We start from the raw sequence: 19,169 nt of genomic DNA, 5'->3' as shown, positions 1-19,169 counted from the left end.
ACCAAACCTTACCGCATGATTTGAAAAATATAAAAATCAAATCATTAAGCATTGATTTTTCTGTAATTTGAACTTTTTTTAGTCTATTTTTTATTTTTCATTCTGTTTGGTTCAATTTTAAACATCATTGCTAATTAGTTCCCTTCCATTGCTGGTTTAATATAAAATGACTTGCCAAAAATTATCATGATCGAATCAAGTAAAACCTCTCTAGATAACATACTATATGATTATTAAAAAAAACTAAAGAAACATTATCAACATACAAAGAAGAAAACAAAAGAAACTTATGTCCCATCTTCTATTGAAACTTGGAAAGTTCTTCATGGACAACTTACAATATTACATGAAATTCTCTAATATATAACTAATTGCATTTGCATTTCCTCAAATTATTACCTTTGTGTTGAAATTGTAAATGCGGTGTTTTTCTTCTAGTTTTGTAGTTTATCTTGATTACTTCTTTTGACTGTACTATTAGTTACTTTTAGAGGGTTTTGACAAAATTGAGTTAATCAAGGACAATTTTGACATAATCCCGAAATATACTTTCTTCACTTCCTTGATTTATTCAATTTTATCAAAACCTCCAAAAGTTTCTAACTATCGCCTAAAATTTTCTCAAGTCCATAGTCCCTTCATTTGAACATTTTCAACTTCACAATCACCATTTTTTGAACACCGATTGATACCAAGAAAAAAAGGAAAAAAAAGGATGCGTGAATTACATTAAATGTGTACATAGTCTTAACATAAATAGATGCTTAGTTTAGCTTGATCATGATTAATTCATCTATATAATTAGAGGTTAAAACTTTAGTTAATTAGCTACTAGTCAGTTATAGTTATATATATATATATATATATATATATATATATATATAAAAGTTAGTTGACTCTCAAGTAACTAACTAAAGTTCAAACCAGTTACATAAATAAGCTATCCATGATTAAATTAAACTAAACATCTTTGTCCTTTTTTTAAATAAAAAAAATCAAATTTAATTTTTTTTATGTTTTAATAAAGTAAAAAATTAAAATTTGATTTTTATAAAAAAAAGGACAAAAGGTACATTTCATTTTTATATATATATTTTTAAAAATTATAGGTAAAATATTACATTTTCCCCACGGCACTTAGACCAAATGAACCCCCCTCCACCCCTTTCAACACCTTCAACCTCCTCGTGGATCCCACCTCCGATTATTGCCCCCAACACAACGTCGTTGTTTTGTGCACGTGAATGAATTCTAGCGTCTCCAATCCCACATTCGCCACCCCCTCCGAATCTATATCCACCACTTGTCCCGCCACAAGCCCTTCTGTACCAATCGATTTTGCTAACTCCCCAATCGCGCAAACCACGCGTGACGCCGACACGCCCTCCGTGGACACCGCCACGTGCTCGAACGCGAAGGCGAGGACTGCCACGTCCTCGTCGTAGACCTTGTGGTTGGTCGGCTTTCCGTGGTAGAGGTCGTCGTTGTCCATATAGGGCAGGTTGTCGTGGATGAGCGCCATGGTGCCGTTGACGAGCTCGCATATGGTGATGCAGAGCACGGGGCGGATCCTCTAGCCCTCCCAACCCTATCTTTCCACAACCCTTTTTCGGTGTGCCGCCGACGTCGATTCCGACAACAAAGAGCAACCCTTCAACAAAGACCTTCTGACGGTGATTTTGGTTTTGGTTTCCGGTGGTGGTTTTGATATCTGATGGTGGTTTTTGTTGTTTAGCCTCCACCCATTCTTTTGTTGTAGTTGTTGGGGTTGGTCGGGGTGTTGGTGTTTGGCTCAGATCTGGACCTGTGGGTGTTGTTTGGATGGGTTAAGGTGGTGGTGATGGTGTTGGCATGGTAGGTGAAGGGTGTGGTTGTGACGGCGTGATGGTCCGAATGGTTTTGATATCTGATAGATAGTGGTGGCGCCGCTTGCGATTATGGCGGTCGGAGGCGTTGCGGATTAGATCTGGTCGCTTATGGTGGTTTGGTGGTGGTGGAGGGTCGGCGCACGGGAAAGACTGGGAAGTCGACGTTTTTTTTTATTATTATTACTCTGGACGTTTTTTAATATTTTTTAAAATAAAAAATTAGGTATATATCATGAATTAAAATATATTTAAGCCTAAAATTAATAAGTAATATTCTTTATAAATTAATTATAGCTATAGTTTAGAAGAACTAGCTAGCCTAATCCGTGTATGTCATATTCTAAAAGCAACCAATTGGGATTTTGCAGCACATTTTGCTATAATGATGATAAGTTACGTTGCATAATCCAGAAGTAAAATAGCTCTCATCCAACTATATTTGGGAATGAACAATATTAATTAAAAAAACATTTCTCAACTATGATACCTTGCTCCTTCCTTGTCATATAAATAAATTTAAGTCGGTGACGGTGGCCCAACCTCTTCTACATTTTGTTTGTGCATCCCGAATTTAAAATGACATGGCACATTTGAGGACACAAATTATGAACCAAAACAAAGATATATAATATATATACTATGTCACGATCAGTCCTAATATTGTTGGACTCGTAAACTTGTAATTAATCTGACCATTCAAATGTTGTGTGTCGTCTCTAACACGTAATAAAAGTGGTTGCTGGTGGCCTTTTTCTGTAGGAGAAAGCTAAGGGTACTCTTCAATTCTTTTAAATTTCGGTTTCATCAAAACCACAAGTATATATCCATGGGAAAAGCACATCTCTGAATAATCATAATCATATGGCCGTCCACTTGAAATACTTATGTAATGTTCCCTGTTTGATATGTTAATGTTAATTAATTTAATTCAATACCTGGAAGCAATGAAATTAATTAAGAATGATGATAATGAGTAGACCATTAAACTTTCCTCTGACTCACGTATATATCCCTAAAAAATGGGTCTAAAGAAAATAAATGTGAAAGACAAACTTGTGTATGCTGACTTATCAGTGGTCACGCAAATCATAATTCTGCACTCTCTTGTTGGTGTACAAACATTTAATTATTCTTCCTTCAAAAGAAAAACATTTAATTAATTGTTTAAATTATTAAATTAATAATATTTTTATGCAAAAAAAAAAACAACTACAATACAAATAATTTTAAGGTTTTTATGTACAATATATATATATATATATATATATATATATATATATATATAACTCGTTGTCAACTATTTCCCTATATGGACAAACACACCCTATTTTATATTTGAATAAAATCAAATATAATTTTATTTGAATTTATCAATAATTCCAAATAATTTTATACCAATAGCCCCTTATACGCTATGATAGGTAACTAAGGTAAGTAAACTTCAATACGCTATGATATGTAACATAGTACGCAAATTTTTATTTAGCTAAAAATATTCGTTTGAAATATTTAGAAAAAAATATATAAAATTGATTTTTTTTAAATATAAAATCTAAATAAAATTAAATTTTGAAATATCATATGATATATAATTATATCAAATATGTGTTGTTCTATCTCAATGATGTAGCCAAGATGCAATTCTATTTGAGGTTACATTCCACGCAATTTTCCCTAGAGACCGAATTGGTAGAGAAAGAATATCCAAATAAAACTATTAAAGGTCATCTTCCCAACCCTACCATATTCATGCCGAAAGAAAGCTCTAGAGTCATTAAATACAAACACTAATAATTTAGTTTAATATTTGTCCTGTTTTCAAGAATTCGCATGTATGCGTTCATTAGGATTGACATCAATTAATGATTATCAAATATAAAAAATATTCAAAATACTTACTAATATCAATATCAAATGGGACAAATAATATTTTTTTTTAATAAAACAAATCCACCTGAGGAGATATGAGTTGATCCAATAATTAAATAAGGGTGAAGGGAGAGGTAGTATGGGTGTATGTGGATGAGTTTGGATTGGATTTGGTGAAACTTATTACTCAATCCAATTAAATTTAAATAGTTGATTTTGATCGATTTTTCAAAAAAAAAAATTCAATCCAAATCAACTTATTTATAAATGATTTGAGTTGGATTCAAAACATTTAAATTTGTTTGCTAACATATTTAAAATCTAATATTATTTATAAGCTAAATTTTTATTAACCTTTATTATACTATTCCGGTGTGTTTTTGAGTTCTGATATGATTGAGGTGCGATGGTGACTATCGATCAAATGACATGCGATGAAGAGAAGATGGAAGTTGATATCCTAATTAGTGACAGAGTGAAATCATGAAAACTGAAAAAAAATAAAAAAAACAGTCTCACTCTTAATTATTAAGTCTAATAAAAATAATAACTATTTTGTTAAAAATTTCAAAATATATATTAATTATAAATAATAATTTAATACAAATTAATAGGTCAATGGATTAACATGTTCAAATATTAAAACTCATGATCTAATCTAAAACTCAACGTGCTTAAATGAGTTGATTTGGATTTAATTCAAACACAAAAAACACTTAACACAAACTTTTTTGTTGGTTTGAATTCATTTAAATTCACAGGTGATCCATACCCATAAATTCGTCTATAAAATAATATGTTTAAATTTCTTTTAACAAAATTAACATTTAGTGGGGAAAAAATCCAACTGAAAGAGTTGTAAATGAACATAAAATACAAATGTTGATCACCAGTGTTTAATTTTGTATTATCACGAATACATAAAGATTGAGTTTAATGATGATGTTTCCTTACTCGTTTGTAGCAGAGAAAGATGGAAACTACTTTGCTCCTTTTCTCCTTCCCCCCTCACAAAAGAACAAAGTGTGCCCACAGTTTCTTACACCTTGTCTGAAGAACTTTCATAAGAATTGCGTGACTCAAAAGGAAGTTGGTTACTGATCCTGAAAACAAGCTCAAAGTATGGGAAAGTGCATAACTGAGCTACCTTATGCACCGGCATTCGTCGTCATCCCACGTTGGAATAGTGGAGAAACACTACTAAGTGCTAGACGTGAAAGTTATCTAACAACGCTTCATTTAATTCTTTTCTTCTTTTCCCATCTTGTTCTTGTCAGGGCCCAGAACTGATAGACACGTACCTTCAACACAAGGGTTTCTTAATAAATTGGCTCATCTCAATGAGTTTAATAATAATGACACTTCTAAAGGAATTACATGATAAAAATGATAATGTTTAATCTAGTGCTCATTCACGTGATCGACTTTCCGATCATAACAATTGTTACATGTACTCAAATTAGTAAGTAACCTTCTATTACCAGCTAATTTATAAGAATAGAGATTCGTGACTCCGGACACTCAATTGCTAATCTATAGTGAGAAAGATATACAAAAGTGATAATATAATAAGTAATATGACGTCTCATTCCAAATCTTCAGAGATTTGGTAGTTTACTCTGTACTATTACCAAATATTGCACACTAGTCTTACACCTATAATTGCACACAAAAAAATCTTACACCTATAATTGCCGTGATGATTAAAAAATATATACATATTTCATGTTAAAACTAAACAATTTTTTGAAAGAGATATATTAAAGAAATTAAAGTTAATAAAAAATTTGAAAAAATATATAAATAAATTATATCTCATTAATATCAAGCATTTTTTTTGAAAACTATACAAAATTTAAGATAAATGTTTACTATTATTAATTAAATTAATTAATTTTCTTAATATTTTTTATTGATAAATATTAATCATTAGTTTATTAATTTGGTTAACAAAGATTAAGTCGAAAACCTTTTCTCTCTTTTCATCTTCTTTAACAATCTAATTCACCTTGTATCTCCACTCATTTTCTTAATCCTAATAAATTAATAAATTAAACCTCATAAAAAAAAGACAGGATTCTGATAAAATATTATTTTATAGGCGCTGATGATGAATATAAAAAAGTGAGTGCAAAAAATTTTGGTACGTAAATGTATGAGGCGAGAGTCCGGAGCATAGTGGAGAAAAGAGTGTGTGGGAGTGAGAGCAGGACAGCCTCCCACTTTGTTTCGTAAATGCTCATTTTTTTTTTCTCTTTCTCCGTTACCCAATTTAAGCTGTTTCAATTCACAAACTCAAAACGCACTAAGCAATAACCAAAGCATTCTGGTTAGTTCCAACTTGTTGCTTTGCTTCGTCACCAGAAAATGAGTGCTCATCAAAAAGAAAAACATAACACACCTTCGTCCAAACCAACGGTTTCTCATCCACTTCACAAGGTACATACTATGTTATGTTGTCTTGCTTTTCACTTTGTTGCTCTTTTGTACTTTAGGACTAGCCAACATCATACCATATCACTTGTTTATCTTCAATCCAATTCTGTTCCATGTTGTTGTTGTTGTTGTTGTTGTGTTTATAGGTGGATGATCCAATGGGGGTGACCGATGAAAACGAAACCTTGCGTGTTAGTAATCAATGGAAGCGACAGAATCTTCTTCAGCTGGAAATACCGGCCAGAACATCGGAAGAGTCTTCTTCTCAGGATTTTGTTGGAATAAGGATGCCATTGACGCCAAGTCCAACTCCAAGTCAGAAAAGAGTGAATTTTCTTGTGACTTCTCGCTCTGTTGATGCTCCAAAGCCTCCTTCTTCATCATCCAGAGCCAAATCATCCATGAGAAACATCTTACCAAAATTCGGCTTCAGGAACCGTGCACCATCGATATCGCTTGATGTTGAAAAGGGTGTTACTACTGCTGCTCAAGAAGGTTCCTTTTCTGGTCATCAAGAGAAGTCTTCAATCCCAAGATCAGTGTCTCTCACGAAGATGTTTACTCCTAAGATTAAGAGAACGTCTTCATTACCGGTTGAAGAACTTGGGCGTGCAAACGTAGAATCTGTTCTGTGTGGAACTCTTGGTGCTTCTCCATGTGTAAGATCTGTAGCCTATAGCTGTAAAGTTTTAATTTTTAAAACCACTCTTTAATTAATTTGCTGCTTGTCTTTTCAATAACAAAGATTTAATTATTTGATGCACTTCTTCCACTGAAATTAAAATTATTGTTTCATGGGTCCTTAGAAGAAAGAGAAATAATTATTTACATTGAAAATTAGCTTGATGACTATCAGAGAAATTATTACATCTGAGATCACTAGATAGTTATAGTGTTGATCAATATCCACATGAGATATAATCGACTTTTTCAGTTTACAAGAAAGAGTCAATAAAATTCCATTGTGTTGCTTTGATTGGAATCATGGTGGAGATTGACCAGGTCTATAGTGTTGCGTATCATGTAATAGTTTTTCCTTTTTTCTACTGTCACTTCTGGTATGAAAATGTTTCAGAGTCTTGCATCATATAAATGTGTTTGGTCCTTTTGCAGGGAAGAGAGACTCAGGGGATGATAGCTCGTTCTCGTTCAGTGCCTGTTAACACCAAAGAAAAAGGCATAAGGAGGCTGGATTCGGTTTTCCGTATTATTCCTTCCACTCCTCGCGTAATTGAAGTGAATGAAACAAGAAAGGATACAGGTATCTTGTTATAAGTACTCATGGCAAATAATAAAATTTTCATTTCCAAACTCTAACAAGATTCTCTGGATTGACACAGTTATGACATCTCATTGTCATATATTGTTAGCTAGGAAAAATATTAACATTTATTTGTTATTGTATGACTTCTTTTTAACATATATATTATTTGAATATAAAAAATTGGCATCTCATATTGCATTGCATACAATTATTTCTATCTGTTGTGTTATACCCAGAACTTCTTGTTTAAAATAATATATATATATATTTCATGGAGTGGTGTCTTTTGTCTTTTTGGAACTTACAAATAGCTAAAAGTTTTCCTTTTTAAAAATTTCCCCACTATCTTTCGATGCATCTTTGTTGAATTTCTTAATCTAGAACAGATTGTTTTGGAACCTACATGCACTTGTTAACTTAAAAGCCTTTTTTGGCTCAGAAAATGGTGATGATGGTGAAGATATTGCTGAAGAGGAAGCTGTGTGTAGAATTTGTTTGGTTGATCTATGTGAAGGAGGCGAGACATTAAAGATGGAATGCAGCTGCAAGGGTGAACTTGCTCTGGCTCACCAAGAATGTGCTATTAAATGGTTTAGTATCAAGGGTAACAAGACTTGTGATGTGTGCAAGGAGGAGGTTCGGAACCTCCCTGTCACTCTCTTAAGGATCCGAAGTGTTCGAGCTCAGAATACTAGAGCAAGGTCCGAACAGGGAGATGACTTCAGGCAAGTGTAGTTATTTTCTTATATAATATTCCTGAAGGTTTGGTTTTTAACCGTGTGAGATGGTGTTTGTGATCCATGTAGGTGACTTCACCTAGTGGGATAAGGCTTTGTTATTGTTTGTTTGTAGTTATTTTCTTATATAAAGATCAGTACTAGTATGCCATGAATGAGTCATGCTAATAAGTTTTAATTGGGAGCTAAATGGATATTATAGAATCTTATGGCCAATTTGTTTTTAGAATCATGCTAACTCAATATGTTAATAATCATGAACCAACCCTGCCATTCAGTGAGTCAATATTTAACTAAATTTTGCATTACTTTTCCCTAGTTACCACTTTCTCTTTATATTTGCCAAAATTGTTATGGCACTATCTAGAATATGGGGCCAAGTTTGTTGTCCTGCGTCCAAATTGAAGTAATAAACTTGCATATCGTTTAAGAATTTTCACAGGGTTTGGACATCCCTATGATAACTTTGTGACGTGAATCATATGTTTTACTTTCATAATAATCAGATTCAGATCTCTAACTTCCTGTGTTGAAGTTGGAGGTTCCTTGCAATCTGTAGTTCAAATTGCAATTCTCATACTTCAAGTAGTTTATAGAATATATCAATATTTTCCTTGAAATTCTGCAGCCAATACTAGTGTTCTTCTGTCTTTCAAGATACAGCTGGAAGGAATATAGTGTTCTTGTTGAGTCTTTCTTGTGCTATAGATTATTGTTTCACAGAATACTTCTTAATCTTTCTGCTTAATTTGACAGGGCTTGGCAGGAACTTCCAGTGCTTGTCATTGTCAGCATGCTTGCATATTTCTGTTTCCTTGAGCAGCTGTTGGTAAGAAAAAAAATCGTGTCAGATCTATCAAAGTTACAGTTTTGTGTAGTCTCAATTACTCAACTCTCTGCAGGTTGGAAGAATGAGAACCAAGGCAATTTTCATCTCTCTTCCGTTTGCCTGTGTACTGGGTCTACTCTCCTCCGTAACATCATCGACCATGGGTAGGTTCGCAAAAGATACTCAAATATTGTCAAGATACTTGTCTGTGAAACTCATCACACTGTATAGTTTAGTTTACAAATCGAAAATGCCTATTGCTGATTGGTTTATTACATATTACAAGATACTTTTGGAGAATTATTATTCATGGTACCTTTTCTTTTTGCTAATTTTGTTAATGTTTGGTTGGGTTTCACTAACATATGCAAATCCTAACTTCAATTTTGTTTTCCAGTGAAGAGCAGGTTCATCTGGATTTATGCTTCTGTCCAATTTGTTTTGGTGGTCATATTCGCCCACATATTTTACCCCTTGGTAATATATTTTGATATGAGCTAAATTCTTATTACACAAATTTTCACTTCACGCCAAAATTGATAATATTGTTTTGAGAAATAGATAGTCAAAGGAATCAGGATCAGCCATCGAGGGTTGGTTCAAATATTGGTAAGATAGACCAAGGGAGTCTAGCTCAGTTAATTGAGCAGAATGCGTTGATGTTGTAAATTTTCTGGTACTATATTCGATTCTTACATATAAAAAAATATTGGCAAGATGGAATAGCTGTGACAAAAAAATTGGTTCCAAATCCAACTTACCACTGTAAATCCTCAGGCTCGTGGCATGTCCTGAATCCTGATCATAGAATGAGACTCATTCACCTGAGTTTTTTATTACTAAAAAGAAAAGAAAATAGTCAAATGGATCAAAATTCAAACTTTAGAGCTTAGTCAAATGTATGACAAAGTGTTCAAAACATGTTCATACGTGAAGAATCGCATGTATACTAACTTCATTTAATTAACTTTGTCAATTGCAGGTTGGTAAGCATGCGGTTTTGGCAATCCTTCTTGCAACATTTGCTGGGTTTGGTGTGGTGATGAGTGGAAGTTCAATTCTTTTGGAGTCTTCTAGATGGAGAAGAAGATGGCAGGCACAACAGCGTGGTTCTTCAGCGATGACACAAGAAGGACTATGAAATCAGAGCTGAATCAGTGTCTCTATGGCTTCTTAACTTTCTTATTGTCATCCAAGCTAAGGGAATTTGGCAGAACTAATTGCCAATTGTCATTGTATAGACGATTGAGCTTTGGCAGGATTTTACTAGTGTGTACATGTGCACTAGACTTCATTGTACAGCTTACATTGTCGTAATAGAGAATAACTTAGGACTAGAGTGTCTCTTGCTGTTTAATCATTTTGTTTATTTCTTCGTACCAAGCATTTTCACCACAGTAAAACAAGAATGCTTCCGGGCCTTTTTTTTTTTTTTTTTTTTTGTAGTCTTTGGTAGAGACAAAACCTATTTGTGAAGTAAAATAGCACAACTTGAAAGCTTCCAAGCACTTTCTATTTTTCATCCAAGCAAAAGCACAATTAAAACTTGATGATCCAATTCTAATTTCTAGCTTGGTTCTCTCTTGGTTTTTTGTTTCGATGAGAAAGCTTCATTTATTTAGGATTTAAAAAGATAGAACCATTAATTTTCAAAATTCCTTAGAATTCAAGTTGGTTTTATAAAAGTTAAATCGATATCTTTGAAGATCCTTTTCATGTTTCAGTTATTATAAATGATTAAAACTCATTAATTTCATAATCCAAAGATTAGATATGATAAGAAAAGGTTTGATTCACTTTGGATTCAATAGTAATCCCCATTTGTCCATCAGCACTCGTGGGGCTTGAGTCTTGCATCGCAAATTCGAGTATCAACTAGTTTTTAATGCAAAAACTCGAATTTTTACTTTTTTTATATATATAGAATTCTAAAACATATATTGGATGTTCAAATATTATTAAACAATTTCATAATTATAGTTTTAAATATGTTAAATTTTATTAAACTTCAAAACTATATGTTTAAATATTATTAAATTATTTAAATTTTTTAACATAAATCAGATTATGTACGTCAACGGATGACTCATTAGATATTTCAATCAAATTGATGATTAATTTGAGTCAAAAAATTAAATTTATAATATTCTCTTTCATCTACTTAATAAAAATACTTTTATAAGATTATTATTCTTTTTTATTTATTTATTAGATTTTATATCCATATAAAACAACCTATAATAACATTTATTATTTTAGGACGGAAAAAATACTTAATTTCTCTACAATTTAGGCAAGTATGTGCTTTATTTTTCTAATAAATTAAATACATTTATTTTTTTCATTCATTACTTTGTAGGAGGAGGATGTAACGTGTTTCTGTTGCATTAATTATGTTTTCTTTCCCTCTTATGTATTTTGTTAGTTAAATTTTTTTATCACGACAATATTAATGATTTTGTTATTAATTTTTGGCTTATTTAGTATTTTTTTATGAGATACTTTTAATTAAAGAACACAAAATATTTTTCTTGTCTTTAAATTATTTAAATATTTTTACCTTTCCACTTAATATCTTTATTATTTTTTATTTTAACAAAATAATGATGCAGTTTGATTCTTTATAGTGGACTTTCGTTAAGTTGGGTGGCGGATTTGACCGGTTTGCCGATGGCGGCATTTTATTTTTTTATTTTGATGGCGGAACAATGGAATATCCTTAATATAATTTTGGTATTCAGTATATTCTCTTTGGAATTTATCCGTTTTATTATAATAAGAGTAGCAGAGTAAGAATAAGGTAGGAACAAACTATTTAACACATTTTTATTATCAGTTAAATTTTATTAAAAACTGTAAAATTATAAATAAGATATGAGATTTACATGTTTTATGAGTTTAATCTTTATATATACTATTATTTAATTACATATCATTATTTGAATATGATTAGATGGTTCTATGTAAAAAAAAATTATATGGTTAGTTTATAAATTTTTTTTATTTTTCTTATTTTCAATAAATTTATAAAAAAAAGTAAAAAAATGTGTAAAAAATTATATTGGTATTGTTTCTTTTATAATAAAGTAATTGAGAAACTCCTTCGATTATCAAATTTAGAACTCATTTTTCTCGTTTTGCATATCTTTGGCGCGTGTCTTCTTCACGCTCAATGCATACATGAACATACATAAAACTGTTAATTAAATCTTTTTGTATTTACGTGGCTTAGTATTTTTTAAAGGGAAATTATACTTATACAGTAAAATAAATTATACAACAAAATGTTTAAAATCAAGGAAAAAAGTTTAAAAGTTTTTTAGAATGTGTCTCGCAAAACATTTGAGTTAACTATTAATTTTTTTATTATTTGAAAAATTTGTTTGTCTGTTTAATAAAATTAAATTTTTAACATTTTTGGAATTTATATTTAAAGTAATATTTTTTAAAATGATAGTTTTTAATTTTTTATATTTATTTTTTCTTTTTCTTTAAATATTTATATATATTTTTTAATCTTCTTTAACGTAAAATTTTATTAATTTTATGTTTTATAATTCAATAAGATAATTTTTCAATTAATTCCGTTAAACATAACAAAAAAAATATAATAAACATTACAACGAAGAGAAATAATAAGAATGGTTAACAATTAATAATAATTAATTTTCTTCCAAATTTTTTTTAATAGCAATTAATAATAATAGTAATAATAAAAGAAAGAAAATATAGGGGATTAGAAAAGGAAATAACAAGAATGGAAGTTGAGAGAATGGCTGCTAGCAGTAAAGGATAATATTAATGTTGGACTTAGATGCCTACTAACATGTTTTTGTCGTGTATTCTATTCCTATTCATTCAGCTCACTGATTTCAATTACAAAGTCAATTTTGTAAATCAGAGGCAGAGAGAGTTGTAAAGAGCCTCTGAATTTTGATCACACCACACCCTTCTTCTCATCTCCACCAGGTAAACTATCTCACTTCAATTCAACTTTTTCTGCTACAAATTTTAAAAAAATAAAATGCAGTCATGTTATCACAAAATAAAATTGTAGTCAATGTTTTCTGTCATTTTTTCTTGTTGACTAAATAAAATATGCTGTGCGAGTTTGAAATTCCTCACAGGAAGCACAGTTTGGTTGACTGTTTGTTTTGATTAAATTCTGAAACTTTTATGGTTTCTATGGTGTTGTCAATATCGACTCACTTTATTTGAATTTCTAATCCGTGAGGTTGTTGCGCTTCAGAAATGGCTACCGGAGCTGCTGTGCCAACTACGTTTTCTACCCTCAAGACATGGGATTCCAGTTTGGGGTTTGCAAAAAACATAGATTTTGTGAGAGTTTCCGATATGAAGAGCATGAAATCTTCTGCGAGGAAAAGGGTGTCAATTATCAGGAACTCAAATCCTGGCCAAGATATTGCTGAACTTCAACCTGCATCCCCAGGAAGCCCTCTTTTGGGTATGATTGCTTTCTTTCTTAGCTTTGGTTTATTGTTTATTGAGAAATTTAAAGCTTTGAATTTGATTGCTTTCAGTGTGTTTGGAAACCTGATGAGAACTAAGAAATTTTGTCTGTGATGTGGAAGCTATAACTATTAGCTTCTCGGTAAACGTGGAAAATCATATCTAGGATGTGGAACCAAACATGCATTTTTGTTTGTACATCAATTTTCATTTCTAAATGCCGTGTCTCTGTGATTATTTGGGTTTATGCTATAGTAGTTATCTGATTATTTTAGTTTCATTTGGCCTGATCCATGGATAACATTTTTAATGTAGTTCCTAGGCAAAAGTATTGTGAATCATTGCACAAACCCATCAGGAGAAAAACAAGCACAGTAATGGTTGGTAACGTGGCTATTGGTAGCGAGCATCCTATAAGAATTCAGACCATGACTACAACTGACACTAAGGATGTTGCTGGGACAGTTGAACAGGTTATACAACTGTTATTCTGCTTTGCACTAATAACACTTGCTTGTGGCCAATTTACAGTGCTATGCCCATCTATTTTTTTCAATACAACTACCTCATGGACTGAGTAGTTATGTTTATTTATCTGGTATCTATTGGCAGGTGATGAGAATAGCAGATAAAGGAGCTGATATTGTACGGATAACAGTTCAAGGGAAGAAAGAAGCTGATGCTTGTTTTGAGATTAAAAACACCCTTGTGCAGAAAAAGTAAGCATAAATTATAGTGAGCTATGTAAGTCATAGGACATGGTCGATGCTGTAGACCTATATTGTTTATGTATTCATCTGGGTCCTTATTTATCTCTGTCCAGTTACAACATACCGTTGGTGGCTGATATTCATTTTGCTCCCTCTGTTGCTTTGCGGGTAGCTGAATGCTTTGATAAGATTCGTGTAAACCCTGGAAATTTTGGTAAGCATCTCTTCTTAATTCATTAGTCTTATGTTTTTTTCTATCATTTTTTTTTCATGTGTTGGCTTTCATTCTGATTCCAAGATGTTGGTCTTCTACAGCTGATAGACGGGCTCAATTTGAAACATTAGAGTACACAGAAGAAGACTATCAGAAAGAACTTGAGCATATTGAAAAGGTTAAATCATCCATCTGTTAGTTTTATAACTCAAATTTCAGTGAAGAGCATGCTGTATGCTAATTTATCAGTACTTCTTTTGAGGTCCCTCTTCTGTCATACACATATACATCCCTCCTTAGTCCTTACTGAAGATGTGGGAATAATTTATGTATTATGCAAATGTGCTTACTAAAGATGCGACCAACAACGATTGACACAAGTGGTAGCGGCTTGTGGTTCAGGGTTCTAATCTTGGTTGACCCTTGGGTATGAAAGAAATTGTGTTGAGAGGAGAATACTCACTTTGTGTGTGCTCAAGGTCCCTGAAAAAGATTTGTCACTGCTTTTGCCAGGGACAACTTCATACCAATACCATGGTTTCCAAAAAAAAAAATTGAGAATGCAAAAAATGGATGTGGGATACTGTATCATTTTGTCCACAACATTCTTTCCGTATCCTTTATTATCCAGAAAAAAAGAAGAATATGATTTCACCAAAGTTGAACAAAAGTCTAAACAAAACATTTCCAGAAATGTCTGTCATATCTGTATTTGCTTCTTGATGTGTGGAAAATGGAAAGTCTATTTTCTTCTTTTCGATTCCTGTTAGAATTAATTATACCATGACTGAAATATGAAGTTATTGACCTATTCAAGCTTTATAAAATGCCAGGTTTTCACACCATTGGTTGAGAAATGTAAGAAATATGGGAGAGCAATGCGCATTGGGACAAACCATGGAAGTCTTTCTGATCGTATAATGAGCTACTATGGAGATTCACCTAGGGGAATGGTAAGCAGTTCTTCCACCTCTTATACTGCATCTGCAACACATCTATTGTGTATTTACGTGTGTCCCTCAAAGAATTGTCCTTCTTACAAAGCAATGATTGGACAGGTAGAATCTGCTTTTGAATTTGCAAGGATATGCCGAAAGTTGGACTATCACAATTTTGTTTTTTCTATGAAAGCAAGCAACCCGGTTATCATGGTTCAGGCATACCGCTTACTTGTGGCTGAAATGTATGTCCAAGGCTGGGATTATCCATTACACTTGGGTGTTACTGAAGCTGGAGAAGGTGAGGATGGGAGGATGAAGTCTGCAATTGGCATTGGAACTCTTCTTCAGGTATGCATGTGATTGATTTCATATTAAATGAAATTTATTCAAATTGCCATAAAATCAAAATATTATTCCATCTGTGTAGCATTGGTTACCAACTTACAGTGTATATTGACAATATGCTGTTCATTAGGATGGATTGGGTGATACAATTAGGGTTTCTCTCACAGAACCACCAGAAGAGGAGATAGATCCTTGCAGAAGGTTGGCAAATCTTGGAATGAGAGCTTCTGAACTCCAGAAGGGGGTGGTATGATTCAAAATAACACTTCAATTATACATGCCTAAAATTTCTAAAGTCTGGTATCCTCAAATACTAAGAACTTACCTTTGATGACATTACTTCCATCAGGAACCTTTTGAAGAAAAGCACAGACATTATTTTGACTTCCAGCGCCGATCTGGTCAATTGCCAGTGCAAAAAGAGGTTATATATTATAAACTCTAAAAATATTTCAACATTGCACACAAACTCTGAAATTGTTTTAACTTTATCCTTCTTCTGGCACTGCCCATACATTTATTACTGAACTCTCCATCTTTATATAGGGTGAGGAGGTGGATTACAGAGGTGCACTGCACCGTGACGGTTCTGTTCTCATGTCAGTCTCCTTGGATCAGTTAAAGGTAACATTTGGTTAATGCTTCTCTTGTTCACTCTTCTGTTTGTCTGACTGGATTTCTCTATCAGTTTATTTGTTTATGTGCATCTCATTTTCCTGCACTGATTTTTACAGATGCCAGAGGTCCTCTACAAGTCACTTGCTGCCAAACTCATTGTTGGCATGCCATTTAAGGTTTTTGTTACTCTATTTTGTTTAATGAATTTCTTGTGAATTTATATAAGTAGTTATTGACATAATATGTCTTATATTTTCAGGATTTGGCAACAGTAGATTCAATTTTATTACGGGAACTTCCTCCAGTAGATGATGCTGATGCTGTAAGAATCTCCACTTTGACAGCCAAGTCTAAATAGAAGCATTTACTTCTTCTGGTTCATTATCCATCAAACTATTTTTGCTTTGTCAATTTGTCACAATTGAAATGGTTTTTTCCTCCTTGTGATTTTGGATACTGTGATCAGCGACTAGCACTCAAGAGACTGATAGATATCAGCATGGGGGTTATAACTCCTTTGACAGAGCAGCTAACAAAGCCATTACCCAATGCCATGGTTCTAGTAAACCTTAAGGAAATATCTACCGGAGCTTATAAGCTTTTGCCACAAGGTGTGCTATTCATTTTGATACCCCTATTTTAAGATTCTAAATAGATTACATGGAACTCCCTTCAGATTTAATAACATTAAACAGACCTTGTTTTGAAAATGATGTAGAGCTCCCTTGCTTTGAATTATAACATAAAAGCTAAAGGGGGATCTACATCTGTTAAAATTTAAAGCAAGGAAGGTCCATGGATTTTTTTAACATGTACTTTACTTTGATAACATCTTTTCCTTGTCCATTTCAAAACTCACATGTGATTTTATATCAATTGGTGTCCTTTTAGGAACACGCTTGGTTGTGTCTGTCCGAGGTGATGAGCCTTATGAAGAACTGGACATTCTTAAGGGTGTTGATGCTACTATGCTTCTCCATGACCTTCCTTATACAGAAGACAGAATTAGCAGAGTGCATGCAGCCAGACGGTGAGAATGCTGCAAATGATTAATCATTTGTTGCAACAATATGGCAATGCGAATCCAATTTGAATAACTAGTTGACCTTGCTTTCTGAATTTCACTGATGGGCACTAAATAGTAAAATCATAATTGATGAGTTACAAGTCTACATTGATCTGAGATTCTTGTATATATGATTCCATTCCATAAAATTAACTTCATTTTTTTTAGATAACACAAGGAAAGAAAGAAAGGCTACAGCTTCATTAGTTAATTTAATTTTTCTAATCCTGATATCTTTTGAAATTTTGAATTGGTGTCAGGTTATTTGAGTACCTATCTGACAATTCTCTAAACTTCCCTGTTATTCACCATATTCAGTTCCCAAATGGGATTCACAGGTAATTTTTTAGTCATGGTAAATATGCAACAAATATGTAGTCCTTGTGAAATCTAATCATTTCTTCTTATAGGGATGACTTGGTAATTGGTGCTGGTTCTGATGCTGGAGCCCTTCTGGTTGATGGGCTTGGAGATGGACTACTTTTGGAAGCCCCGGACAAGGATTTTGAATTTATTAGAAACACTTCTTTCAATTTGTTGCAAGGCTGCAGAATGAGAAATACAAAGACAGTATGTATTCAACTGCAGACTAGAAATAGATTGACTAGAAAAAGAAATAGCCATGTTATTTATTGATATGCCAAACATGAACTTGCAGGAGTATGTCTCATGTCCATCCTGTGGCAGAACATTGTTTGATCTTCAAGAAGTAAGTGCACAAATTCGGGAGAAGACATCACACCTCCCTGGTGTTTCGGTAATAACCTAATCCTTTCCTCTCTAGATCATGTTCCTACCACCCAATTGCAACCGTGAAAATTGATTTATCTGCACAAAATGAGAAAAGCCTTTGATTTACAATGTTTACTTTCTCCTGCACCAGATTGCAATCATGGGATGCATTGTAAATGGACCAGGGGAGATGGCTGATGCAGACTTTGGGTATGTGGGAGGCACTCCCGGGAAGATTGACCTCTATGTTGGGAAGGTAACATGTTCTTTATACCAAAATTACTAAATCTTAACAACCTGAAAAAGAAAACCCAACTTTTTTTTTCAATTTTCTATATATGCTGAATGGATTTTGACCATAAGTTCAATGGAATTACTACAATTACAGACTGTGGTGAAGCGTGGAATTGCAATGGAGCATGCAACCAATGCCTTGATCGATCTAATAAAAGAGCATGGACGATGGGTGGACCCTCCTGCAGAGGAGTAAAGGCAAGAGCTCAATTTTGAGATTGGCATTCAAGTCCAATGTAAGATGATCATTGTTATAGCCTATTATTGTACACATGTAAAGTAAGCACTGAATGCTTAAGTTTGAGCATAGTTTTAAGTTAAGGATCACAATTAAAGCTTGGGCGGTGAGGAAATCGACAGCTATAACAAGTATACAGACAACATCAATAATAATAATAATAATAATGATAATTTCTTGGAATATTGCCAGTTATACTTATACAGCTTGTTTAGATTAGTCAAGCGTTATTTCCATCATTCATATTTCAGGTAATTACTGTTTGGTTGCTATTAACATAAGGTTTTCATATGCACCATGCATGGGGACTCAATTTCTTAGCGAGACGCTCCAACTTCTAATCGTTCCAACATCTAAGCCAGCAAAGTTGACCAAAAATGAAAAAAGAAAAAGAAAGGCAACAAACTAACGAAGAAATTCATTCCATTTGCAGCATGTTTACCATATTAGGTTGAGTCCAAAAATGACATTTCAACCAAAGCAATTAAATTAGTCTAAATTGGTTTGTTAAAAGGTTTGTTGAATGGGTAAATAGTCT

At 32.8% G+C, this 19,169-nt stretch overlaps 2 protein-coding genes and 1 pseudogene across 3 annotated transcripts; 2 read left to right on the top strand and 1 right to left on the bottom strand.

Annotated features, from left to right (window-relative positions):
* Positions 1–1,074: 1,074 nt before the first annotated feature.
* Positions 1,075–2,531, bottom strand: LOC114374442 (annotated as a pseudogene).
* Positions 2,532–5,878: 3,347 nt separating this feature from the next.
* Positions 5,879–10,503, top strand: LOC114372931. The gene is made up of 8 exons (XM_028330496.1): positions 5,879–6,176; positions 6,320–6,832; positions 7,287–7,434; positions 7,877–8,162; positions 8,931–9,003; positions 9,077–9,167; positions 9,401–9,480; positions 9,986–10,503. The coding sequence occupies exons 1-8, from the start codon at positions 6,105–6,107 to the stop codon at positions 10,142–10,144; spliced, it is 1,422 nt and encodes a 473-aa protein (XP_028186297.1). The 5' UTR covers positions 5,879–6,104; the 3' UTR covers positions 10,145–10,503.
* A 2,271-nt stretch (positions 10,504–12,774) lies between these two features.
* LOC114376104 (4-hydroxy-3-methylbut-2-en-1-yl diphosphate synthase (ferredoxin), chloroplastic-like) lies at positions 12,775–18,816 on the top strand. Of its 2 annotated transcripts, none has more exons than XM_028334025.1 (20): positions 12,775–12,972; positions 13,253–13,468; positions 13,789–13,946; positions 14,086–14,192; positions 14,297–14,397; positions 14,499–14,575; positions 15,231–15,350; positions 15,456–15,686; positions 15,814–15,930; positions 16,033–16,107; positions 16,230–16,307; positions 16,418–16,477; positions 16,561–16,623; positions 16,768–16,912; positions 17,193–17,331; positions 17,628–17,705; positions 17,778–17,937; positions 18,026–18,124; positions 18,251–18,355; positions 18,488–18,816. In XM_028334025.1, the coding sequence occupies exons 2-20, from the start codon at positions 13,255–13,257 to the stop codon at positions 18,587–18,589; spliced, it is 2,229 nt and encodes a 742-aa protein (XP_028189826.1). In that variant the 5' UTR covers positions 12,775–12,972; positions 13,253–13,254; the 3' UTR covers positions 18,590–18,816. The 2 variants fall into 2 exon arrangements, with proteins under 2 accessions (XP_028189826.1, XP_028189827.1); XM_028334026.1 differs by having other exon boundaries at positions 12,846–12,972; positions 13,238–13,468.
* The last annotated feature ends 353 nt before the right edge of the window (positions 18,817–19,169 follow it).

Source organism: Glycine soja, chromosome 11 (genome assembly GCF_004193775.1).
Source record: "Glycine soja cultivar W05 chromosome 11, ASM419377v2, whole genome shotgun sequence".
In the NCBI taxonomy this organism is placed as follows: Eukaryota; Viridiplantae; Streptophyta; class Magnoliopsida; order Fabales; family Fabaceae; genus Glycine; species Glycine soja.
Note: the sequence above shows the minus strand (reverse complement) of the source record. Positions and strands in the feature narration are given on the sequence as shown.